Source organism: Hypanus sabinus, chromosome 25, assembly GCF_030144855.1.
Source record: "Hypanus sabinus isolate sHypSab1 chromosome 25, sHypSab1.hap1, whole genome shotgun sequence".
Lineage (NCBI taxonomy): Eukaryota > Metazoa > Chordata > Chondrichthyes > Myliobatiformes > Dasyatidae > Hypanus > Hypanus sabinus.
Window position 1 is genome coordinate 11944680 of NC_082730.1, and position 26804 is coordinate 11971483.

The 26804-nt window shown below is 44.8% G+C and overlaps 1 protein-coding gene and 1 long non-coding RNA gene across 3 annotated transcripts in view; one reads left to right on the forward strand and one right to left on the reverse strand.

Annotated features, from left to right (window-relative positions):
• Positions 1-11335: 11335 nt before the first annotated feature.
• LOC132381019 (uncharacterized) lies at positions 11336-17075 on the reverse strand. The gene is made up of 4 exons (XR_009507902.1): positions 16952-17075; positions 14468-14579; positions 11956-12925; positions 11336-11471 (listed from the first exon to the last, which is right to left on the reverse strand). It is a non-coding gene; the product is annotated as an uncharacterized LOC132381019 (long non-coding RNA).
• A 134-nt stretch (positions 17076-17209) lies between these two features.
• LOC132381015 (N-fatty-acyl-amino acid synthase/hydrolase PM20D1-like) overlaps positions 17210-26804 on the forward strand; it is a 109411-nt gene continuing 99816 nt past the window's right edge. For both annotated transcript variants that reach the window (XM_059950099.1, XM_059950098.1), the window contains exon 1: positions 17210-17748. In XM_059950099.1, the coding sequence (XP_059806082.1) occupies positions 17211-17748 (538 nt within the window). In that variant the 5' untranslated portion in view covers position 17210. The remainder of the gene's footprint in view (positions 17749-26804) is intronic.

Genomic DNA, 26804 nt, shown 5'->3' on the forward strand with positions numbered 1-26804 from the left:
CAAAGTGCATGTGGTGTGCAGCGCAGATAAACAGTAAACAGTAGAGTATTGGCAGGTTTCATAACACTGTGGATAAACATATAGATCTCTTTCATCACTCCCTCAAAGTTGCCATGCAAGTTGATAGGGTGGTCAAGAATACTATAGACAATAGACAACAGGTGCAGGAGTAGACCATTCGGCCCTTCAAGCCAGCACCACCATTTAATGTGATCATGGCTGATCATCCGCAATCAGTACCCCGTTCCTGCCTTCTCCCCATATCCCTTGACCCCGCTATCTTTAAGAGCTCTATCTAACTCTTTCTTGACAGCATCCAGAGAATTGGCCTCCACTGCCTTCTGAGGCAGATCATTCCATAGATCCACCACTCTCTGGGTGAAAAAGATTTTCCTCAACTCTGTTCTAAATGGCCTACCCCTTATTGTTAAACTGTGGCCTCTGGTTCTGGACTCCCCCAACATTGGGAACATGCTTCCTGCCTCTAGCGTGTCCAATCCCTTAATAATCTTATATGTTTCAATCAGATCCCCTCGCATCCTTCTAAATTCCAGTGTATACAAGCCCAGTCGCTCCAATCTTTCAACATATGACAGTCCTGCTGTGCCGGGAATTAACCTCGTGAACCTACGCTGCACTCCCTCAATAGCAAGAACGTCCTTCCTCAAATTTGGAGACCAAAACTAAACAAAATAGTCCAGGTGTGGTCTCACCAGGGCCCTGTACAACTGCAGAAGGACCTCTTTGCTCCTATACTCAACTCCCTTTGTTATGAAGGCCAACATGCCAATTAGCAATACTCATTGGGTGTTGTCCATCATTAGTCAGGGGACTGAGTTCAAGAGCCACAAGGTAATGTTGCAGTTCTATAAAATCCTGGTTAGATCGCACTTTGACTATTGTGTTCAGTTCTGGTCGCCTCTTTATAGGAAGGAAGTGAAAGCTTTACAAAGGGTGCAGAGAAGGTTTACCAGGATGCTGCCTGGATTAGAGAGCATGTCCTAGGAGGATAAGTTGAGAAAGCTAGGGATTTTCTCTTTGGAGTGAAGGGGGATGAGAGGTGACTTTTTTTTGCACCTTTTTTGCAAAGCAGCAACAGCTAAAATGAGAGGACATGCTTTTAAGATGACTGGAGGGAAGTTTTTTTACATGGAGGTAGGTTTATCTTTCACAAAAGTTTAAGTGCATGGAACTTACTGCCAGGGTGGCAGTAGCAGATACGTTAGGGCTTTTAAGAGATTGTTAGATAGGGATGTAAATGAAAGAAAAATGGTTATGTGGGAGAGAGGAGTAAGACTGATTTTGAAGTAGGTTAAAAGGTTGGCCTGTATTGTGCTGTTCTATATTCTGTGGTATACTGCAATGCTGCAACGCAGGTCCATCAACTCTCCTTTGGTGCTTCTGGTACTTACATCATTAACAGGCAGGTTAGCGCAGATGACAGGTCAGTGCCGGCTATAAAGCACCCCTTTACCCTTTACCCAAACCCTCCCCAGTTTGCCCCCATTCCTAACAGTGTCCCCAGATACTACCATTACACAACTGCATTTTGCAACTACACCAGGAGTAACTTTGAGCAGCCAATTAACCCACCTGTGGTGATATCACGTGCAATGAAGTGCCAGTTCCCGATTGGAGAGCACTGAGCCTGCGCAGGGTTCGCCAGAAGGTATCAGCATATTCCGGGGCTAAGATGTGTTTGTTTATTTCTGTAAATATGATTCTTTATTGTTAACCTAGGGTAGGTTTAAATATAAGTAACATAACATGGTGTCAGAAGTGCTTTTGGCAGAACAATATGGAAGAATCGAGAATCAAAGATAATCGAAAAAAAGAAGAAAGTTTGAACGGTAATCGGTGATATGGAAGGTTTACAACCCCCCCACAAAAACTGCAGTTGACTGGCAATGTAGCTGTGAATTGGAGGATATTCAAGCAACAGTCTGAACTGTGCTTATCGGCAATCGATTATGAAGAAAACTCGGACAAAACCAAAGCAGCGCTTTCTCTCCATGTAATCGGAAGTGAGGCAATGGGGGATATAATTCTGTCTTTCAAGATGGAGGTAATTTCAATTTAAAGTCGAGAATGGACAGATTTGAGGTATTTTGTATACCTAAGTGTAATTTAACGTATGAGCAAAAGAAATTCTTCACAAGTGCACAGTGGACTGCTGAAACAATTGATCAGTATGTTATGGAGTTAAGAAAGCATAGTAGAACATGTGAGCAAACACGAGGAAATCTGCAGATGCTGGAAATTCAAACAACAACACACACAAAATGCTGGTAGAACACAGCAGGCTAGGCAGCATCTATAGGGAGAAGCGTTGTTGGCGTTTCGGGCCGAGACCCTTCGTCAGGACTAACCGAAAGGAAAGATAGTAAGAGATTTGAAAGTAGTGGGGGGAGGGGGAAATGCGAAATGGTAGGAGAAGACCGGAGGGGGTGGGATGAAGCTAGGAGCTGGAAAGGTGATTGGCGAAAGTGATACAGAGCTGGAGAAGGGAAAGGATCATGGGACGGGAGGCCTCGGGAGAAAGAAAGGCGGGGGGGGGGAGAGCACCAGAGGGAGATGGAGAACAGGCAAACAACTAAATATGTCAGGGATGGGGTAAGAAGGGAAGGAGGGGCATTAACGGAAGTTAGAGAAGTCAGTGTTCATGCCGTCAGGTTGGAGGCTACCCAGCTGGTATATAAGATGTTGTTCCTCCAACCTGAGTTTGGATTCATCACAGGTTGGAGGAACAACACCTTATATGCCGGCTGGGTAGCCTCCAACCTGACGGCATGAACTTTGACTTCTCTAACTTCCGTTAATGCCCCTCCTCCCCTTCTTACCCCATCCCTGACATATTTAGTTGTTTGCCTGTTCTCCATCTCCCTCTGGTGCTCCCCCCCCAGCCTTTCTTTCTCCCGAGGCCTCCCATCCCATGATCCTTTCCCTTCTCCAGCTCTGTATCACTTTCGCCAATCACCTTTCCAGCTCCTAGCTTCATCCCACCCCCTTCGGTCTACTCCTATCATTTCGCATTTCCCCCTCCCCCCACTACTTTCAAATCTCTTACTATCTTTCCTTTCGGTTAATCCTGACGAAGGTTCTCGGCCCGAAACGTCGACAGCGCTTCTCCCTATAGATGCTGCCTAGCCTGCTGTGTTCTACCAGCATTTTGTGTGTGTTGTTGGTAAAACGTGTGAGTTTGGATTGCTCACGGACTCTCTCATTAAAGATAGACTGGTTTGTGGCATTCGGGATAATGCTCTGAGAGAAAGGCTTTTGCATGAGCAAGATTAAAATTTTGAAAAAGCTTTCACACTCTGCAAAGCTTCTGAGGCCATAATGTCGCAGGCTGGAGAGCTTTTTGTCGAAAACTGCATTGTAAATGCAGAAAGAAGAGTTAATATATCAAGAAATATAATAATACGTCGACACAACCGACGGAGAGCAAGACGGCATTTGAAAAAAGTCATGTGATTGCTGTGCGCAGGAACATGGTCCAAATCAGTGTTTTGCATGTGCCAAACTTTGTTACAGCTGTGGTATGATTAATCATTTTTCACGCTGTTGTAGAAGTAGAAAGAGGGAAAATGAAATGAAACAAGTAAATGCAGTGATTGAAGATGAACATGAGGAATTTTATATAGATGCGCTTCATGAAAATGCTGACATGGAGAATATAAAAGTAGTAGCTGCAGAGTCTGTGACAACCAGACAGGAGGCAATTGATGTGAAAAAGCAATGGGAGGATGAGGTTGCTTCAATGCAAGTGATAATGAAAGAGACACTGAGAGAATATGAGATTCAGTCCAATCACCGTCCAGAGCAAGAACGCTCACAGTGGGCTCAGCATAAGCAAGAAGTGAAAGCACAAGTAACGGAATTGAGAAGTTTTATTGAACTGATGACGTCTCAACATAAAAAAGAGATTACACAGTTAATGAATGAATTAGATAAAGAAAAGGATATTCGTATTTCATTACAAATGGAAGTGGAGGGATTTAGGAAAGATACAGTCCAAACAGAAGCAGGGAAGCAGATTGCTGAGGAGGATAGCGTGAACTACTTACCTGAAATTTCAGATTCTAACCAGGAGAGTATACCAAAAAATTTAGCTGAAATAGATGAAGAAAAGCTTAAAGCAGAAAAGAAGAAGAAAAAGAAGCACAAGAAGGGTCATGGCTCAGGTAGCGAAGAGCCAACTTTAGAGTTTTGTATAGATTTGTTTATTGGTTAATGTTGTTATTTGTTTTTCTCTTTAAGGAAAAGAAGTTGTGATTATTCAGAGATTTTGTTAATGGATGCAGACGAGACAAAACAAGTGAATAATAACAAGGAAACGCAAGATCTGTGTGTACCACTTAGAAGGTCTAATCGTGTTCGTAAACCCACAGAGAGACTGATAGAGACTTGTTGAATTATGTCTTTGCTTTGATTAATGTTGTTCTTTATTTTTTCTTTTTAAGGAAAGGAAGATGCGGTGATATCACGTGCAATGATGTGCCAGTTCCTGATTGGAGAGCACTGAGCCTACGCGGGGTTTGCCAGAATGTATCAGCATGTGGCGGGGTTAAGATGTGTTTGTTTATTTCTGTAAATAAAAGTTCTTTAATTCCTCCAGAATATGATTCTTTATTGTTAATCCAGGATATGTTGAAATAGAAGTAACATAACGTCACTGACACCATGCCTTTTTGGGACGTGGGAGCAAACTGGAGAAAGTACAATTCAATGCATGAAATATAATATATAATACCTCCTACACTTAATAAAGTGACCACTGAGTGTATATTGAAATAAAAACACATTTGTTATCAAAGACTGTGTAAATTATACACCTTGAAGTTTATCTGATACAGGCAGCCCCGTAGCAAGAGAGGGTCTGCTGTAGGGTCTCAGCCCAAAACATCACTGTTAACTCTTTTCCATAGATTCTGACTGGCCTGCTGAGTTCCTCCAGCATTTTTGTGTGTGTTGCTTGGACTTACAGCATCTGCAGATTTTCACTTGTTTTGCAGTGGCATGCAGATCTGAAGATAAGCATCTGAATCCTACTGTAGCAGCTGACAAATTCAAGAGATCATACTAATCTGGAACGAAGCGATGGAATTGCAAATATGGGGTCCCAATTAACTCAATTCAGAGAAAGAAAGTTGCTCTCCTTTCCCAGCAAGGTCCCTCTGAGGCCTCAGAGCAAAAAAAAATCCCACTTCCGGAAATAATTAGAGATGGCTATTAAATGCCAGCCTTGCTGATAATATCACTGAATAAACAGAAAGGCAAATTAACCAGCAAAACAGAGGAATGAGAAGAAGAATTGTTTTTCCAATAGTTTTATTATCCTGAATTCTCTTCCCAAAAATTAATCCAATTTAAACATAATGTGGAAAATTGCAGATGTTACTCAAAGGAAGTTTACCACAAGCCCCAGGGTAAGATGTGGGGGAAAGGCACCTAAATGTACCATTACTACAAAGTTGAAAGGCTGGACCTGCTCATATATTTTTTAAATATCTGGGAGAACTAAAATCACAATGCTGAAAGCATCTACTTTTATAAACAAATGCATCCAATCTAAAACTTTTTTTAACTGCAAATTCTTTTTTTTTGATCCAGATGTTTATTCAAACTTGCTCAGGCTCTGTAGATGCCAGGAAAACTGCTATAGAGGGTATTTTAGCATTTTCTATTTACTTTAGGGATGATTTGGAGGATAAAACAGGAATGGTTCTCACAAAATTCCTGCCCTTGATGTTTATCCTGTTTTTTTTTAAACAGCATTGCAATTGTACTAAAATGGAAAGTGATTCCAAATGGTAAACACAACTCCGGCTTCTTCCAGTCCTGATGAATGGTCTCCGCCCAAAACTTTGACTCTTTATTCCTCTAGATAAATGCTGCCTGACTTGTTCAGTTCCTCCAGCATCTTCTGCTGTTATGAAGGATGATTCCAGATTTAGTGGAGCACCTTCGCACATAGAACCAGTGCTTCACAGTCTCAGTGACCCCCGTCCATTCTACTGCTCTCTGTGAAGACGTACATGTCCTCCCTGTGACCGTGTGAGTTTCTACTCAATGCTCTAGTGTCCTTCCACATCTGAAAATGTTTGGGTTGGTAAATTAATTAACCCTAGAGTGGCTGAACACGGGGAGGACAAGGATGATTGATGTTGATGAGGATTTGGGGAGAATAAAAAGCATGAAATTGATTCTTGATGGTGGATCTGGTGGGACAAAGAGCTGGTATCTGTGCTATATGAATCTATTTTCAGTTCAAATCAAATGCTAAACACCTAAACTATTAATTTCATTCTCTATGTATTATACCCAACCTCTGGTTTTTTCTGATTTTATTTTAGGTTTCTGGGGGTGCAGGAGAGGTTTACCAGGATGCTGCCTAAATTGGAAAGCAGGTGATATAAGGATACGGATTCAGATTTACTTACTAATCACCGGGGTGCTAGTGTGCTAGTGTAGTGGGGTAGTGCTTGTCGCTCTCGGTTCCAGCGTCCACAGTTGGCTAGCACTCTTGCGAAAAGGAGAGCTGAATGTGTAAGTCTCTCCCAGCAAGCCTCGCGCAGTGCCTCCTCACCGGTGACACCCGGAAACTGAACTCCTTTCCAGCTCAGGATGAACTGCAGAAGACGGGGAGGAGATCTGCACACATAGATGAAGGCTACACAGGCACACAGACGAAGGCTACGGGAGTAAACCCAGACAGCAGATCTGGTGTGGAGCCTGTAAGACAGCTGTATGTCATCGAACATCCTTCCAGCAGCTCCTGCAGCCAAGCTGGTGCCAAACATATTGCTTCACAGGGTTTCCTTTGGACTACACTGGTGAGGCCGTGAGGGGGATCTTGGCATCTGGGCATCTCAGGGTCTCCATACCTTCTGCCCAGGCTTGTGATTATCATCATCACCCATTGTCCTTCGAGACAGACAGATACCAGCCAACCAACCAACCTATTTATCATATGTACATTGAAACATACAGTGACATGTGCCATTTGCGTTAACAACCTAAGGATGTGCTGAAGGAAGCCCCATAAGTGTTACCACACGTACTGACACTGACTTACTGTTCTGACTGTGAACAAAGTCTGCAGAAAGACAGTGAAGCTGGTAGATATAGAAGTCTATATTCTGCCAAACAAGCAGGCATCATATCTGGAGACACGGTTGGAAGAAGAGGTTCATAAACCAAAAATGTTATCACAGTTTTAAACCCCTAAGATGAATGGTAACTCAACACAGCTTCGGTAGGCGCAATGACATCATTTAACTCAATACTTCAGCATGACAATGCTTCCGTTGAGTTACATAGAATTTGCAAAGCTCCAGATCTTCACAGAGACACTCTAGATTGAATACTAAACCACAACTGTCTCAGAATCAGGTTTATTATCACCAGCGTGTGTCGTGAAGTTTGTTAACTTAGCAGCAGCAGTTCAATGCAATACATCACATAGAAGAAAATAAATAAATATATCAATTGCAGTATACATATATCAAATCGATTAAAAATCATGCAAAAACAGAGTTGCATTCATGCATATGCAGACATCTTAGGTCGACGGGGTGTTTCCTGGTTTGCAACCAAACCCAGCCTGCAGCTCCAGGAAGACCGTGCTGCATTTTAAACTCAATCCACAATCCACATTCACATCTGAGGACTGGTTGCTGTTGAAATTAATATTTGCGATACACCCTGACTCCAAAAAGTGCCCTAACATTAGCCTGCCCACAGTGTTCAGCAGAATCACAAAGTTTAGCAAAAGGGATTGGACAAATTTGGGTTATTTTCTCTGAGGTGGTGGAGGCTGATATAACTATAAATGTATAAAGTTATGAGTCTTATAAACTTATAATTATAAACATATGAGAGCCATAGATGGAGTGGACAGCTGGTATCTTTATCCCTCAGGTCAAGGTTTCTAATACCACTGAGCATGCATTTTCGTTAAGAGGGGATACGTTCAAAGGAGATGCGTGGGGCAAGTTTTTTGTGGTGAGTGCCTGCAATATTCTACCCGTGTGGTGGTGGTGGTGGAGGCAGATACGATGCAGGCTTTCAAAAAGCTCTTAGATAAGCCCCTGAATGTGCAGAGAACAGAGGGCTATGCACCATGTGCAGGCAGAAGGGATAAGTGAAACTGGGCACCATTCAGAGGGCCTGTTCCCGTGCCCTACTGTTCTCGGTTCTTTATTCCATCTGCAGGTTCTTATTCTACAATTGACTGTAGAATATCAATTAGAATGCAGAAATGTGTAATGATTCTACAAATTTAGGGTGCAAATTGCAAATAGCCGAGGCATAATTTTAAGGTGATAGGAAGAAAGTATAGGGGGGAGAGTCAGAGGGAAGTTTTTTTACACAAAGTGTGGTGGGTTCATAGCACCACCAACACAAACTAAGGCAGCTCGGAAGTATTGCCACACATTCCAGTGGCAACATAGCAGGGTGGTGGTAGACACAGATACATTAGGGGCATTTAAGCAGCTCTTAGATAGGTACATATCTGATAGAAAAATGGAGTGCTATTTAGAAGGGAAAGGTTAGATTGATCTTAGAATAGGTTAAAATGCTTGTACTGTGCTGCAGTGTTCTACTTCCTATGTTAATCTTTCATAGCTGTTCCAGGGTTGATATTAAACAGGATGAAGAAGGGGAATGAGTTAAAAAGAAAGGAACAGGGAGGGACTTTAACAGGTTTTGAAGTGAAGCACACCAGCAAATGGAGTTAAAGAATAACTAGTAATATCACATCACAGCTTGAGATACGATCATACAATGAAAGGACAGAACGGATGCAAAGCTTTATTGCAGCTGCAACATGTCATGCAAAGCGGCGTTAGCAGAGAAATCCACAAGAATGAGAGATACTGCTTTGCATTGGAGGCTGAGGCAGTTTACCTTAATAAACCTGAGATTCCAAAGCTAATTGTGTGCCCAGTCTTCACAAAATAACACCATTCTAACTCAGCAACCTCTGTCAGCTCTTCTGTTGACACTGATTAACTGGGGTCTAAAGAATCACCCTCGTTCCTCAACTGTACTTTATTTACATGTGCACAAGGAGGACAGCCTGAAGCCCTGAAGTCTGAACAGAGGAAAAACACTTTTGTATAGAATTGATTAACGGTTACTGATATAGACCAACTGGTAACCTTGTTCATATTTCCTATTTGCAAGATTAATTGCCATTCACTACACAGATTTAAAATTCAGTTGAAACTACAAGATAACAGCTGATTAGAAAAAGAGAAGATTTGCAGTGTGAAGTTAGTAAGGTTATCTTAGTTGGTGTGTGCAACTTGAATCCTTCCATTCCATCCTCATTTTGTCTGTGTATGCCAAATGGCTCCAGTCCACTGCTGTGCAAAGGGAAGCGAAACTCCTCAAAGACCTTCTTTAAAAGGCCTTTCTTGCCTGGGTTGAGCGCACTCTACCTGTACACTATCCTTGCCTGGATATTGTCTAAACTCTTGCCTTGTCACAACTTTCACACTACAGCTTTTAAGAGTCACGCTGCAAAGTCCATGCCATTGAGCCAAGTTTATTGTCACATGCACATGTGCAGTCACGGTAGTGTAGCAGTTAGCATAATGTTTCACTGGGCCGGCGCCCGGAGTTCAATTCCAGATGCAGTGCATAAGGAGTTCGTACATTCTCCCCACGAGTGTGTGGGTTTCCTCCCAGTGCTCCAGTTTGTTCCCACATTCCAGAGATGTACGGATTAGCATTAGAGCGCTGTGGGCATGCTATGAAACAAGGTGACGTATGCGGGCTGCCCGCAGTGCATCCTCCGACTGTGTTGGTCATTGGCGTAAATGGCGCGTTTCACCGTATGCTTTGATGTTTCAGTGTGCAAGTGACAAATAAAGGTAATCTACTTAGGGACAATGAAAAACTCGCAGCAGCATGCAGATTTAGAGAACACACACACTATAAATTATAGGAGAAAAAAATAGTGTGCAAAACAAGACATTACTGCAAGAAAGCACACAGAGACAAGTCCAGAGATGGGGTTAGTTTGTGCAAATCAGTTCAAGAAGCTGATGGCTACAGGAAATTACTGTTCCGGAGCCTCATGATATGGAACGTCTGTAATAATAGTGGCACTGAGAAGGAGACATGACCCAGCTGGTGGGGATCCTTGATGATAGATGCTGCTTTCTTCCAGCAGTGCCTCATAAACTCATTCAAAGTTCAAAGTGCAAAGTAAATTTGTTAACAATGTTTGTGTTTGTCATCATATAACAACTTCACATTTAATTTTCCTTCAGGCATTCACAGTAGCACAAAGAAACAGAATAGAATTAATGAAAACCCTCACACAAATACAGAGACTGAGAAACAACCAACGTACAAAGGTGGGCAAACTATGAAAATACAAAAAGCAATAAATGAATAAATATATACATGCTCACATACATAAACAGATAGACAGGTAAATAAATAGATAGACAGATAATAATGAAAATATGAGTTGCAGAGTCTTTGAAAGTGAGTCCACGGGTTGTGGAATCAGTTCACAGTAATTGTACTCCGATCCCAATTTGATAACAACAACCAAATTTTATCATTCCTGCCCCATTTCAGAACCAGAATCACGTGTAATATCATTGGCATATGTCGTGATACTTGTGAAATTTGTTGTTATGGAGCAGCAGTACATTGCAATGCATAATAAAAAAATGTAAATTACAGCAAATATACATATATATATATTAAAATGAGATAAAATTAGTAGTGAGATAGTGTTCATGGGTTCAATGTCCATTCAGAAATTGGATGACAGAGGGGAAAAAGCTGTTTCTGAATCATTGAGTGCGCACTTTCAGGCTCCGGTACCTCCTTCCTGAAAGAGGATATTTACAGAGACCAATTAACCTACTAATCTGCTGGATACATTCAGGAGGGTCAGACCACATCTGCAGGAAGAGTAACAGTTTTAACTTCCAGCTCAAAGCTGAGGGGCTTTTCAGCTGTTTCACTTCCCACAAACGGGACCTGGCTTCGAGGAATTTCCAGCCTTTCCTGCTGCTATTTTAGCTATACAGCATCTTCGGTTCCGTTCTTTTTAACTTGCAGACCTGGGTGTTTATTTGGGAAACTGGAGCACTCGGGGGAAACTCTTGCTGTAACAGGAAGAACAGACAGAATCCGGGCAGAGGTCATGAATGAACTCAGGGCCCTGGAGATATGAGGCAGTGATACTGCAATGTACATCTCCACAACCGCCCAGTACAGCTGAACCCCACCCATTCGGGACTCTCGACCGTCCCTGCATTTCAGCACATCTCCAAAGGCTGCTGAAACCCCACTAATCCCTGCCTCAGCTTTCCTGACACTCTCGCCTCTTCTAAGACAACATTTATAGTCCAGCCAAGTATTTCAGAAGTAAATTTTGTCCATCGACATTGCTGTTCAAGGTCTCCATTTAAATTCCAGTTGATTCTGTACATTATCTGCAAAAGTAAAAAGTAAACACGTGAGATTCATAATTCATAACAGTTTGTATTCATAATTGGCTTGCCCACAGATGACAGATACATATATATACACACACACATATGCATATAGGGTTTCCAAAGAGGGTTATCCCCTCTGGTAAGTGGGCTTATCACGTTTATTCTGGGGTAGCTGCGTGAGCGACCTCTGAGTGACCTTTGGTTCCCATTGGACACTCAGCTCTCACCTGTGTCTCCAGGTAGCTGTTTGCATACAGCAGTGGCCACACCCCGGTACAGAGGAGGGCTAAAACAGGTGGGGGATAGCCAGCAGCCCTCATACCCCCTGGTGAGGTAGGAACACCCTTGTCCTCGTTTGCAAGGACACCTCCAGCGGGCTGGGCGGATGTGATCCTCCCCCAGGAAGCTGTATCAGCAGAAATATAATAACTGGCCATTAACATGTAGATTTTCACAAACAAGCCCAAAACATTGACTGTACCTTTTTCCATAGGTGCTTTCTGGCCTGCAGAGTTCCTCCAGCATATTGTGTGTGTTTGCACGTAGATTTTAATGGTTTCTATCACCTGAAGAATACATTTATGATTGGTACTGGCAGATGAAAATAAGGAATTAGATGGTGCTCAAAGTTTTCAATCAAGCTAACTTTGGTGTAAGATAAGATTGACAACTCTGTGCTGAATGAAGTTTCAGAACGGTTTGATGACAGGGATGATTCCATGATCTGGTGATTATTGAGATGACAGCAGCAATAAATATAGTCTTCATTGGATCAGCATAACATAGTCACTGCGTTAAAGCACCAATTAAATGATTCATGGAGATACCTCTGTTTGTGTGGAAGAGTGCATTGCTTAGTCTCTAGTGCAGAAGAGGTTCTCCAGGGTGCTGCCTGGATTAGAGGGTGTCTACTACAAGGAGAGATTAGACAAACTTGTTTTCACTGGAGCAGCAGATCCTGAGGAAAATCTGACAGAAGTTTATAAACTTATAGATAGAGTAGACAGCCAATATCTTTTGCCCAATACCGGACCGCATGCATTGAAAGTGAGAGGGGTGAAGTTTAAAGGAGATGTGCAACCTATCGCCTACCGCCCCACCAGCCTCCACATCCAGCACATAATTCCCCGCAACTTCCGCCATCTCCAACAGGATCCCAGCACAAAGTACGTCTTTCCCTCCTCCAAACTTTCTACTTTCCGCAGGGATCGCTCCGTGTGCGACTCCCTTGTCCATTCATCCCTCGCCACTGATCTCCCTCCTGACACTTACCTTAGCAAGTGGAAAAAGTGCTACACCTGCCCCTACACCTCCTCCCTCACCAGCGTTCAGGGCTTCAAACAGGCGACACCTCACCTGTGAGTCTGTTGGGGTCATCTACTGTATCCGGTGCTCCTGGTGTGGCTTTCTGTGTATCTGTCAGACCTCTTCACCAAACACTTACGCTCCATCTGCCACAAGAAACAGGATCTCCCAGTGGCCACCCATTTTAATTCCACTTCCCGTCCCCATTCCCACATGTCAGTCCATGGCCTCCTCTACTGTTGCGTTGAGGCCACACTCAGATTGAAGGGACGACACCTTATATTCCATCTGGGTAGCCTCCAACCTGATGGCAGGAACACTGATTTCTCAAACACCTGATGACCACCTCCCCTCCTCTTTCCTCCCTCTCCCATCAAATTCCCCCTTCTCCAGCCCTGTATCTCTATCACCAATCGACTTCCCAGCTCTTCACTTCACCCCTCCCTCCCCTCCCGGTTTCACTTATCACCTGCTACCCTATACTTCTCCCTCCCCTCCTTCCACCTTCTTACTCTGACTTCTCATCTTTTTTCCCCGGTGCTGATGAAGGGTCTCAGCCCGAAACACCAACTGTTCACTCTTTTCCGTTGACGCCTGGCCTGCTGAGTTCCTGCAGTGTCCTGTGCGCATTGCTCGGATTTCCAGCATCTGCAGATTTTCTCTTGTACGAGATGTGTGAAGCATGTGGTGTGGGCAAATATGACAGCAGCATTTAAAAGAGGCTTAGCTATGCGCATGAATATACAGGGAATGCAGACATATTGGCATTGTGCATGCAGAAGTCCTTAATTAAATAGGCACGATATTGCCAGCCTCAGGGTTTATTCCTGTGCTGGTTTCTAATAATAAATGTTTATTTGTTATTTAATTAAGTTAAATGAGTCTGCTTGTGTGTTACTCCTTTAAGGCTTTTGAAGTTGAATTATTAATAGAGAGGTTTTGTTTGTTTGTGGATTCATTAACAGTAATAACGTTTATCACTGGCAAGCCTGGCGTGGGATTTGACCAGGTGGCAAGGCCAAGCTGTGAGTTCTGTGCGGTGTCAGTCTTTCCGACACTGAAATCTTCAAGCCAGTCTCCGGTGGCATTGATAACGTTACTGGTGTCGGCTTATTTTTGTCACTTGTACAATGATACAGTGTAAAATTTGTCGTGCCTACCATGCATACAGATCAAGTTATTACACAGTGCATTAAAGTAGAACAAGGTAAAGCAGTAACAATGCAGAATGAAGTGTAACAGCTACAGCCAATGACTTAATCGTCTGTGGACTATAAGGTGCAAGATCAGAATGAAGTAGCCAGTGATTGGAAGATCCGGACTTCCTGCCACATTCCAAAGAAGTACAGGTTAGGGTTAATAAGTTGTGGATACGCTATGTTGGCGTGAGAAGAAGTGTGACGACACTTGCACATCGCAAACGATGATGAAAATGATACAGTCCGCTGTACATTTCACTCGACCCCCCCCACAAGCCGCAGCACAGAGCAGCCCTCTTGCTAAGCACTGCATCCACAGCCACTCACCCACTCCACCGCAACACACCGAAGCCGCAGTTTGTACCAACTACAGGATGCCCTGCAGTCTCCCCCCCCCAAAAAAAACTCCTCAAACTGCCCCTTCCATACCCAAACCTCTACCAGCAAGAGGGACAAGTTCACGGGGAAGACCACCAAGACACACCCTACCCTGGCTTGAAGATATACCACCGTTCTTTCACCATCACCGGGTCAAAATCGTTGAACTAGCTCTGTGGGTCTAACCAGGCAAAATGCTGGAGAAGCTCAGCAGATCAGGCAGCTGAAAAAAAGAATGAATGACAGAAACATCAGAACACCAAAGCCTCCCCCCACAACAATGTTCATATGTTCCTGTTGCAATGAATAGTGGCCCTCTGTTTAGACATAAACACCAGAGATTCTGCAGATGCAGTTTTTTCCTAAATAATAATCCACATACACACACATGGAAGGACTCAGTAGGTCAGGCAGGATCAATAAACACTCGAGACTCTTCATCAGGACTCTGTTAATATCTCACTCGGCAGATGGAACCTTTAGCAGTGCACCTTCCCTCGACGTTGCATGTTTTTTTTTGGAAACAGGATTTGAACCCACAATGCCTGTGATACCAAGGGTGTGTGCTTCCACAAAGGATGTACTGACACTAATGCTGTTTGACTTTGTAACTCAGCGATGATTGACGATACTGCAAGTTCAATTCTTCCTTAAAAGTAAACAATGGGCCAAGCAGTCTGGACCTAGTCTTCTGTCTGACTTTACTACCCTCTGGTCCCATTACCCTCCTCTTGCCTGTCTGGTCTTAATGAAGAAGTTGGATCAAGTGGTCTTTTGAGATGTACACTCAGTGACTGGCAATAAGTGAGCCCCCTTCCTCAGAATCCCCGACAGACTCTGACAGGCAAAAAGAGTGGGTGGACCGCAAAGAGAAGATGGAGTCACATGCAAACCGTCAATTAAAGACATTTTAACCATTAGAAAGATGACAGAAAATGATGAAAAATAACAAAATAAAAATGAAAGAATGAAAGTGTTCATAAATAATTAAAAACCATAAAACAGAAGTATTAAGAAACTTATAACAACACATATGTACGAAATGCTGGAGGAACTCAGCAGGTCAGGCAGCAATTAATGAGAGGATGTTTCAGACCGCGACTCTTCATCAGGTGTCAGTCCAAAATGGGGACTGTTTATTCCTCTCCATAGATCAAACAAAATTGTTGGAGGATCTGTCCTGATGTAGGGTCTTGATCCTACATCAACTGTTTATGCCCCTCCATTGATGCTGCTTGACCTGCAAATGAGTGGGGAACAGTAGAGGTCAGTTCTCCAGAGTAGTTGGCAGTTGAAGCCTTATGGTTTGCATGGGTTGGCTGAGATGTGAGACAGACAGCACAGAAACCACCCCTTCAGCCCATCAAGCCTGTGCTGACCATCAAGCACCTGCACACTAATCCTGTGCTGGTCCCATTTCATTCTCCCCTCAATCCTATTAACTCCCCCTAGATCAAGGGTTCCCAACATTTTATTTTAATGCCATGGAGCCTTACCATTAACCGAGAGATCTGTGGACTACAGGTTGGAAACCCCTGCCCTAAATTCGACCTCCCACCTATACACTAAGGAACAATTCACAGTGGAAAAGTAACCCACCAAACGTCTGAGACTGGAGGCTGGAGGCCTGTCTCCTGTTTGGAGTGGGGGGGGGGGGTAAAGGAGACAAACTCAGCAACAGGTTCAAAAGGGAATTGGATTGGAATCTGAAGAGATTTGCAGGGCTCTGGTGATTGGGGAAAGTGAGGCGCTAGATTGAAATTGCACTGAGCTTCAAACACCATCTGCATTCTCTTGTGGTCTCTTGCCTGGCATGGAGGCTGCCATGCACAGGATCGAAAGAAGCTGCAGTGGGTCGTAGACTGAACCACGTCCATTGCGGGCTCTAACTCCCCACCATGAGGACGTCCTCAAAAACCGGTACTTCATGAAAGCGGCATCCACTATTAAAAACCTTCTCCATCCAGGACATGCCCTCTTCTTATTACAACAATCAGGGAGGGGGTACAGGAGCCTGAAGACCCGCACTGGATGTTTTAGGAACAGTTTTCCCCCTCCCCCATCAGATTTCTAAATGGTACATAAACCCTGGAAGTCAACATCACTATTCCTCTTTCACACAATATCTACATATTAGCCATCCACCTATCTGTCTGTCTGTCTATCTATCTATCTCTCTGTCTGTCCATCTATTTGTCTGTTTGTCTATCTGTCCACCTATCTGTCTGTCTGTCCATCTGTCTGTCTATCTATCCATCTGTTCATCTGTCTGTCTGTCCATCTTTCTATCTCTCTGTCTGTCCATCTATTTGTCTGTTTGTCTATCTGTCCATCTGTCTGTCTATCTATCCATCTGTTCATCTGTCTGTCTGTCCATCTTTCTATTTGTCTGTTTGTCTATCTGTCCATCTTTCTGTCTGTCTGTCTATCTACCTGTCTGTCTGACTGCCTATCTATCTATCTGTGTTGATATCAGAATCAGGTTTAATGTCACTGACAAAGGTGAATTTTGTTGTTTTGCGGCAACATTAGGGCGAAATAGGTAAAAATGCTGAAAATCACGGTAAGAAATACACAGTATGAAATTTGACTCACTGAGTAGTGCAAAGGGAGTGTAAAGCAGCGAGGCAGAGTTGCAGGGTTCATTGTGCATTCAGAAATCTCGAGAACGTTGTGTGTGCGTGTCTTCAGCCCCCTATACCCCCTGTCTGGTGGTAGTTATGAAGGCAGCAATGACGAAGGGTCTCGGCCCGAAACGTCGATAGAGCTTCTCCCTGCTGTGTTCCACCAGCATTCTGTGTGTGTTGTTGTTAATATAACTCGTGACTCTATCGCACTGCGCTGCTGTCGCCGTATGTCAGCGATAACGATCCCAATTCGGACCGTGCCTCTGTCGCTTGCGGAGTCGGACCGAAGCGAGAGCAGACAGTTCATTGGCTGCGTGGCCGCTCGGGGCGTAGTGCAGCGAGAGAGTAGTACGTTATATAAAATGCCAGACGCTCTCCGATCTCGTTTGATTGGAATTGCACCTCACAGTGACCGAGCCGGACAGTGGGGAATGTCCACCGCCGATGAACTCATGCCACGGCCGGGACAGAGAGAAATGAGGTGCGCGAAAACCAGAGTGAAAACCACGGCGCTGGTCGCTCTGGTGCTGTTCTCGCTGCTGCTCATCTTCCTCGCCGCCCTGTTGATCCGGACCTACACGTTTCCCGCCGAGCAGCAAGCGGCAATCGGTCATCGTGCAGCCCTCACCGCGAACTTCAGCCTGAGCGAGAGAAGGGTGATGCTGGACAACTTCAGGGGAGCTCTGAGGATTGCCACCGTGTCTCGGGGCGTCTCCGACTTCAACACGTCCGCACTGCGAGAGTTCGGCGACCATCTGTCTCAAGGTAACTTCTGTCGCCGGTGCCTCTCTCTCCCTCTCTCCCTCTCTCCCTCTGTCCCTCTGTCCACCTGCCAGCATCTTGCATCCGGATTTGTTGATAGGAGATGAGGGATTGTCCCGAAGGTTGTAGATCAGTTGCCGACAATTTGTGTGTGTGTGTGTGTGTGTGAGAGAGAGAGAGAGAGGGAGAGAGAGGACACACATACACAAACACACAAAAGACTGCGGATGCTGGAATCGGTAACATCAAACAAAACTGTTGGAGGGTCATTCCTGATGAAGGGTCTTGGCCCAAAACGTCGACCGTTTATTCCTCTCCATAGATGCTGCCTGGCCTGCTGAGTTCCTCCAGCATTTTGTGTTTTGTGTGTGTGTGTGTTGATCTGGGTTTCCAGCACCTGCAGAACCTCGCGCATTAAAGGACCACAGGTTCTTACACTATTGGGCTGGGACCAAGGTGGGTGAGGTCGACCCTGAATTATTGTAGTAGTTTACCGCCCCAGGGGATCACGTGAGTGCCTGTAGTGTTACTTGTTTTACTGATCTGATGGAATACCACTAAATGCCTTCACTATTAACCTCTGCCCAAAACATCGACTGCTTTTCATTTCCAATAGACGCTGCCTGGCCTGCTGAGTTCCTCCAGCATTTTGCGTGTGTTGCTCTGGATTTCCAGCTTCGGCTGAATTCCTTGTGTTCGTGAAAAGGCATTGCACATTTTATTATTGTAAATGTTTTTATAATGCATGAAGTTTATTTTGGTTAAGAAAGGAATACTCAGTCCACAATTGCCATCCCAGCTCCCTTGTTCATGGCATTTCAACTCCCCCTTCGATTTCCATACTGACCCATCCCTACTGACAGGGTGAAGCTCAACTCTAACTGCAGAGCCAACACCTCACTGTCTATCAATTTCCCTCCCGTATCTCTCTTTCCCTCCTAACTTCTGACTCTCCATTTTTATCCCCTCTCTCACCCCCTCCCCACTCTCCCCACCTCCACCCCCCCCCTCTACCCACCCCCTCTCTCCCCCTTTCTGGTTTTGCCTGCCATACACATCTGTCCTCATGTTTGCCACTATCTTCTTGCTGTATGATCAGAGTCCAGTGCTTATATCCCTGTGTTCCTGCTTATCTCCCTCCAGCAGATGACTCCCTCCCCCCACAACCTCACTCCATTAGCCTCTTATTGTTTGTTTCTCTTTCCTTTATCTGCCTCCATGGAATATAGGTAGAACATAGAAATTTGGGCATACAGCACCATACAGGCCCTTTGACGCACTATGTTGACCTTTTAACCTTCTCCAAGATCGACCTAACCCTTCCCTCCTACGTAGCCCTCCATTTTTTGATCATCCATGTGCTATGTAAGAGTCGCTTAAGTGTCTTTAATATATCTGCCTCTACCATCACCCTTGGCAATGCGTTCCCTGCACCCCCCACTCTTGGTGTAAAAGAACTAACTCTGACTCTCTCCCTGTCATTTCCATCAGTCACCTTAAAATTATTTCCCATTGTATTAGCCTTTTCTATCCTGGGGAAAAGACTCTGGCTGTCCACTTATCATCTTATAGACCCCTATCAAGTCACTTCTCCATTCCCCATTCCCCATTCCCATTCTGGCATGTTGACCCAGGGCCTCCCATTTTGCCACAATGTGGCCACTCTAATTGTGGAGGAGTAGCACCTCCTTTTCCGACTAAGTAGCCTCCAACCTGATGGCATGAATGTCAATTTCTCCTTCCTGTAACTTTTTTCCCTACCCCTTCCTTCTACTTCTATTCCCCACTCTGACCCCTTGCCTCTTCTCCTCAACTACCTATCACCCCTGGTGCCCCTCTTTCTTCCTTTTCCCCCATGTTCCACCCTCCCCTCCTATCAGGTTCCTTCCTCTCCAGCCCTTGACCTTTCCCACCCACCTGGCTTCACCGACCACCTTCCAGCTGTCCTCCTTCCACTTCCCCCACCACCCTTCAGTCCTGATGAAAGGTCTCAGCCTGAAATGACAACTGCGCTCATTTCTGCTGATGCTGCCTGGCCTGCTGAGTTCCTCCAGCATTTTGTGTGTGATCCTTTTTACTCTGGTATTTGCCCCCTTCTTTTCCAGTCCAGAAAAGTGGGGTCGGTATAAAATGTCCACTGTTCATTAATTTCCATAAATACTACCTGACCTGCTGCATTCCTCCAGCATTCTGAGCCTGAAGCTCTCACCCTCCTTCACTCCAAAGAGAAAAGCCCTAGCTTGCTCAGCCTACCTTCATGAAACAAGCTGTATAATCCAGGCAGCCTCCTGGTAAATCTCCTCTGTAAATCCACCTTCCTCTCTCCCTCAACTCCCCTCCCCTACCAGGTACTTCTGGCACCCCGCCTCAGTCTACCAATCACCTCCGATTCCAGTCTCACCAACCCCCCCCCCCTTTCCCTCTCCCTCTCCCCCCACAGATGCTGCTCGATCCAGAGTTCTCACAGCAGATTTTCGCTCCAGATTCTGGCAACAACAGCCTCTTCTGTCTCTATCCTTGGAACTGTTGTGGGGGGATAGGGAGAAGTTAAATATCAAAGTTACTCGTAAGGGGGGAGGGTTAGTGGCAGTGGATGAGAGAGACACAAAGACACTGCAGAACCTGGAATCAAACAAAGGGCTATAGAAGTCATCGGACCAGGCAGTATCTGTGAAAATAGAGGGGATTGTCACTGTTTCATGCCGAGACTCTGCACCAGGACTGGGTGGAGTGGGGACATGTGGTGAGACATGGACTTGGAATTGGTAAATATCAACTGTTTATTCCCCTGCATGGAAACTGCCTGACGTGCTGAGTTCCTCCAGCATTTTATGTGTGTGTTTCCCAGGGTTTCCAGCACCTGCAGAACCTCTTGTGTTTGTACTTGAATCCACTTCCTCCGTCGGTGACCTTTGCCCCCGTCTATCTATTTTTCCCCCCTCCGCTCCTGGTCCCATCCAATCACCACACACCGAGTTCAACACAGGGTTCCCTGCTCGCTCCTCTGCCCCTCAGCTTCCTGGTGACGCATGGAAAACCTCATTAATGTCCTTCAGGGAAGGAAATCTATCAACACTGTGCAGTCTGGCTTACACATGATTCCTGACTTGTGACCCCTGGCTGATCTGGTTTAGTTTCTATGTCACGTCAGAGGTGAGTGAAGCACAGTAGGGAAACAATATTATTACACCAGCAACCTGGCTTTAATTCACGGAAAATGCTGGAGGAACTCAGCAGGCTGGGCAGCACCTATGGAAAAAAATACAGTCGACATTTCTGGCCAAGATGCTTCAGCAGAACTGGAGAAAAAAAAGGTGAGGAGTAGATTTAAAAGGTTGGGAGAGGGGAGAGAGAAACACCAGGTGATAGGTGAAGCCAGGAGGGGGAGGGATGAAGTAAAGAGCTGGGACGTTTGTTGGTGAAAGAGATACAGGGCTGCAGAAGGGGAATCTGATAGATGAGCATAGAAGGCCATGGAATAAAGAAAATGGGGGAGGAGCACTAGAGAGAGGCGATGGGCAGGCAAGGAGATAAGGTGAGAGAGGGAAAAGGGGATAGGAATGGTGAAGGAGAGGGCGAGAGGAATCAATGTCCATACTATTGGAACATCAATTTCTCAAACTTCCAGTAATGGTCCCTCCCATGGACCCCAGGTTGGAAAACCCTGCTCTAAATAAAATTAACTTAAACACATCGCAGATCACTGAGCAGTAACATGCTTGTGATTAACCCTTTCTGTACCCTTTTTCCAGCTTAATGACATGCTTCCTGTGCTTGGTAACCAGCAATGCACCCGGTACACATTGCTGGGGTGGGGGGGTGTACAGTGCCAGCAGTCAGGGTTCACTTCTCACCACGGCCTGTTTAATATCAGAGAATGTATATGGGATACAACCTGAAATTCTTACTCTTCACAGACATCCATGAAGCGGAAGAAAATCTCCAAAAATGAATGATAGAAAAATGGTAGTGTTACGTACCCCGTAACTGGGTCACTTACCAGCAAAGATAGAGAGGTCCGTTGAAGTCTGATGGTACTATTCTTAACAGTATTTATTGATAAAAATACACAAAAATAATATCAATGCAAACATACAGATAATATACATGGTCAATACTAAATCTAAAAGCTCGGGTATAATAAGAATCAAGAAGAAATAGCTCTATAGTTGTCTAGTGGATAATGTATTGTCCGATGGAAATATAAAAGTCACTTTAGTTCGTTCAAGCTGTAGGATGCAGCCCTTTTGGTTGGAGAGAAAGACGGAGGTTTAACTTGCCCATTCCTTTTATGATGTCACTCCTTCGAGACGTTGGGAGTTGGTTTCCCCGTTGTTAGCTAAAAGCCATTTTTCCGTGGTAAGGGCACCGGTTCCGGGGCAAATGGAACCGAACGCATGTGGCCTCCCCACCAGCTTCTGCTATTACGGGATCGCTAGCGTTTCTTCTGGTGCGTCTGAGGGGCTGTTCCCACAGACCCTCTTTTATCCTGACTCACAGGGTCTCAGACATCAATCAGGTTGGGGGTGATGCAATCCCTCTCTCAACCAGCCCACTTTGCTTGAGGGCTTCCACGTAGCACAGTATTGTAATACACAAGTTCGGCTCCAAGAGACAATGGCCGTTTCCCGTAGCTTTATATCGCCGGGGGAGCAAGACATTCTGCACGTCTCTGTCTCATTTCCTGGGTCTCCTGACCCAAATCAATAGTGATCTTGCGATTCTCACAAATGAGGGGGCTACCCCGCACCCTTCGGCCCCTCAGAGCTGTGGTACATTCATAACAGTAGAATCCCAAAGCCCCCCCCCACCTCCACACACAAGCAGCAGCAAAAGCATCAGATCTCCCCCCCTCCCCTTCCCCCACCTGCCCCAGCAGAAAGCAACAGCCTCTGCACCACCCATCTTTGCAAGGAATGGCAAAGCAAAGAGACCATGACCTAAAGTTCATCGAAGACCAGTGTTCACCCCAGCAGTTCAACATGCTTCAGGCTCTCTCTGTCACAAACAAGGGAGAGAGAGGAATTGAGGGAGAGCGAGGTATCACTCCAGCCACAGTGAGAGGGAGGCTAACAGCTCACTGTTTTGATGTTCCAGTCTAGAGTGTCGCTCATTTCAACAGCAGCGTTTACTGCTGTCTCGATGTTCCAATCTCCTGCAGTTCTTCCTGCAGTTTCCCCCTGATGTTCCGATTTCCTCCCATGTTCCAAAGATGTACAGACTTGGTTCGAGAGTTGCGAACATGCTGCGTTGGCACCTGAAGCATGCCAACTCCTCCAGCGCATCCCTGAACTGTGTTGGTCATTGATGAAAACAGTGTGATCCATTTTGTGGTTCGATGTGACAGTAAGCTAATCTTGAGGCTTCCTGTCAAATAGTTTTGATAGTCTAATCAAGGAATTGTCACATGTCCTTCTCCCGTGATGCAAGCAAAATGTCCTGTGCTTACACGAGGAAATCTGCAGATGCTGGAAATTCAAACAACACACACAACATGCTGGTGGAACACAGCAGGCCAGGCAGCATCTATAAAGAGAAACACTGTCGACGTTTCGGGCCGAGACCCTTCATCAGGACCAACTGAAAGGAAAGATAGTAAGAGGTTTGAAAGTAGTTTGGGGGAGGGGGAAATGCGAAATGATAGGAGAAGACCGGAGGGGGTGGGATGAAGCTAAGAGCTGGAAAGGTGATTACCTTGGTCTGAGCAAGACTTGGTGCAGTGGGCTGAATGCCACAGTGGGTTGGGAAGTCCCACCCTGTGAGTCAAATATTGGAAATACTTCAGGAAAGAATTGCATGTTGCAAAGGAGGATGGTAGGATCAGTTTCCACGGAATATTAGCACCCTGCGCAAAATAGCTTCTCCTGTATTTATCTTCTGCTCTTAAAAAGTTTGTGGCTTTATGCTAGCCAACTGTTAGTTAAAGTTTTAATCAATGTTTATTAGTGGTATATAAGATTGTGGTCTTGCTTAGAATAAAATAATCAAATGCTTGAACATAAATGTCAGATCTCAGCCAATGAATATGTATGGTTAATTAAATTCATGTGGAATTCGGAATTGGTTTATAATTGTTACAAGCAACATTCCCTCTAATTTGTTATGTCCAGTGGGCACAAAAATCTTGTGCTGTGCAATTTTTTTTTGCCCAGTGACAACAACATGTGCGCATGAATTTTTAAGTGGAAGGAAACCAAAGCTGTCCTAAGGATAATAAACTACCGAGTCCAGTTTGTTGTTCGTTGTTTAAAAGAAGTAAAATAATGCTTATCAGTGAGTCTTATTTCTCACATAGTGTATGACAGCATGTAAAAATATCAGTCTTCTCACGTGTTATTAAAATTGTTTGAAATGGTCAAACAAAACTTATAAAATTACAAAGCTAGTTGACCAAATATCCAGATATGTATGTAACACCCGGGCAAGTCTCAGGCTCACTCCGCTTGCTTCTGCCTAGGGGGAGCAGCCTTCGGCCCTGCCAAACTGGGTAATCAGCTTGTGTGGATGCTGTGTGATGTCCCCACCTCGCCAAATAACAGACAGGACACCATGTGCAATTAAATGATTACATTTTATAGAGCTTACTAGAACTAAGTGACTAATAACAATACAGTATAGATGAAGGAAAAGAAAATAAAGAAAAGGCGCCAAAACTTAACAAGGTCCAAACCACTTCGTGCACAATCATTGGAGCTCAATTAACAAAGTCTTCTGGCCACCATTTGATCCCCTCAGACCTCCTCGACTCGTAGCTCAGGACCACCCGAAGCAATCGACCGAGCACCCCGGCACATCTGTCCTAGTCTCCTCTCCTCGCTGAAAATCCTAGCCTCAGACCCCCGCTCGGGGTCTGTTCCGTCGCTCAGCTTACAACATCGCGTTCTGTCTCTCTCTCACCCCCTCACGCCCACTCCCCAAAAGCCCGCCAACACTAGTTTACAGACCCAGAAGAGAGAGAATAACATTAATCCCAATTGCTTAACAAATGAATACAATTTTCATTATCAGTAATTCTAAACCCAAACAAACTGCGAGAGAAAGCACTTATCACAACAAAGAAGCATTCCTACTTTTAACAAAACAAAGAAGCCATTTCCCCCACTGGGCCTCCTCTAAGTTTCCTGGACAGAGCACCCCAAATCTCCAGTGCCCTCAATGTCGTCAAGGGTAAATGCTTCCAATACCGGTTGTAAAATGAACTATACAGCAACTTGACCTACGCCCCGGTGCCAAGGAAGGCTTTAGCGTGGCTTCCATCCATCCGAAATGACACCCAAGTGTGTGCCAGGCGATTACATTGTGGGGGCTCGTCTGGGATTGAAATTCTGTGGAATTGTGTGTGATCGCCCTCTTTAAATTATGCATGCTGTGGGGATGGAATGCTGGGGTGCCTCTGCTGGTGTGTGATTGCTGGTTATCACTACATGCATGTTGGGTGGGGTGGCTGTTGGTAGCCCGGAGGCCACTTTTGACAACATTTTTTGCACAGCTTGAATTCCCTTGTGCGCTAGTGGCAAAAGATGGGTGCGTGCGCACACCTCAGAGGGAGCATTGGTCACGTGTAACAATGTACAGTGAAATGCTTATTTTGCGTACCATCCAGAGAGATCACTTCATTGTAACTGCACAGAGGCAGTACAAAGAAAACAATAATGCAGAATAAAAATGTTACATTTACAGAGAAAATGCAGGAATAAGGTGCAAGGCCAGGATGAGGTAGATTATGAGGTCGAGTGCCCATCTTAGTTATATATTGAGATACAGCATGGAGTATCACATCAGCTAGCAATCCCTCGATATAATCCTAGCCTAACTATGGAACAATTTACAATTGAGCAATTAACCAGGTCTTTGGACTGTGGGAGCAAAGTGCAGCGCCCGGAGGAAACCCATACAGTCACGGGAGAATGTACAAACTCCTTACAGGCAGTGGTGGGAATTGAACCCAGGTTGCCTGCACTGTAAAGCTGTGTGCTAACCACTACGCCACCGTGCCGCCCTAGTCTTATCATACGAGGGAACTGCACAGATGGGTAGAAGCTGGTCTTAAACCTGAAGGTACATTAGGCTCGTACTTCTTCTACCTGATGCAATAGGGAGAAAAGAGAATGTGTGGGATGAATGAGGTCTTTGATTATATTGTGTGCTGTACGAGGCAGCAGAAAGTGTAGGCCAGGGTTTCCCAACCTGGGTCCATGGATCCCTAGCTTGGTATTGGTTGGGAACCACTGTTTTAGACTGTGCAGATTGTGAGGTCAGGAGTACATCTTTAACGTATAAGAGGTCAATTCACAAGTCTTATAAAAGTGGGATAGAAGCTCTCCTTGGTTTCAGTCTTTTGCATCTTCTGCTTGTAGGGAGGTTGAGAAGAGGTAATTCCACAGTGGTGGGGCCTTTGACTGTTGTCGTCGTCGTTCTTTTTCGCAGCTTGTGGCATATCAGGGGGCACCTTTTTGCCATTTCCTTAGCATTTGTCTGTTTTTACAAAGCTGTGTTGCTAGTTTGACAGATGGAAAGCATGCTCGGAGCTGGCCAGATTCGAACCTGGGACCATTCACCTCGAAGTCCAGTGCTGATGCCATTACACCACGGGCCGAAGGGCCTTTGATTATATTGACTGGTTCACTGAGGCAGTGAGAAGTGTAGACAGAGGCTGGTTTTTGTGATCTACATGTCATTGCAGTTTCTTGTGGGCATGAACAAAGCTGTTGTTATACTAAGTTGTGTTACGATCAGAATGAAACATTGTGGTAAGAGTGAGCATCATTGATCAATGAATGACAGGAGTGTCACTAAAGAACAATTTGGTTCAATAATGTCCATCAGACAAGGAGATATTCCATCCTTATCTACCGAGACCCATCAACTGTCAACTGTCAATTGCTATTTCCTTTCCTCAGTTCCTCTGCCTCCTTCTCAACCATTCTCAGTATGAGGCTTTCCTTTCCAGAACATATGAATCAAAATCAGAATCAAGTCTAATATCACCAGTATATGTCATGAAATTCCTTACCTTTACAGCAGCTGTACAATGAAATACATGAAAAATAAATATAGAG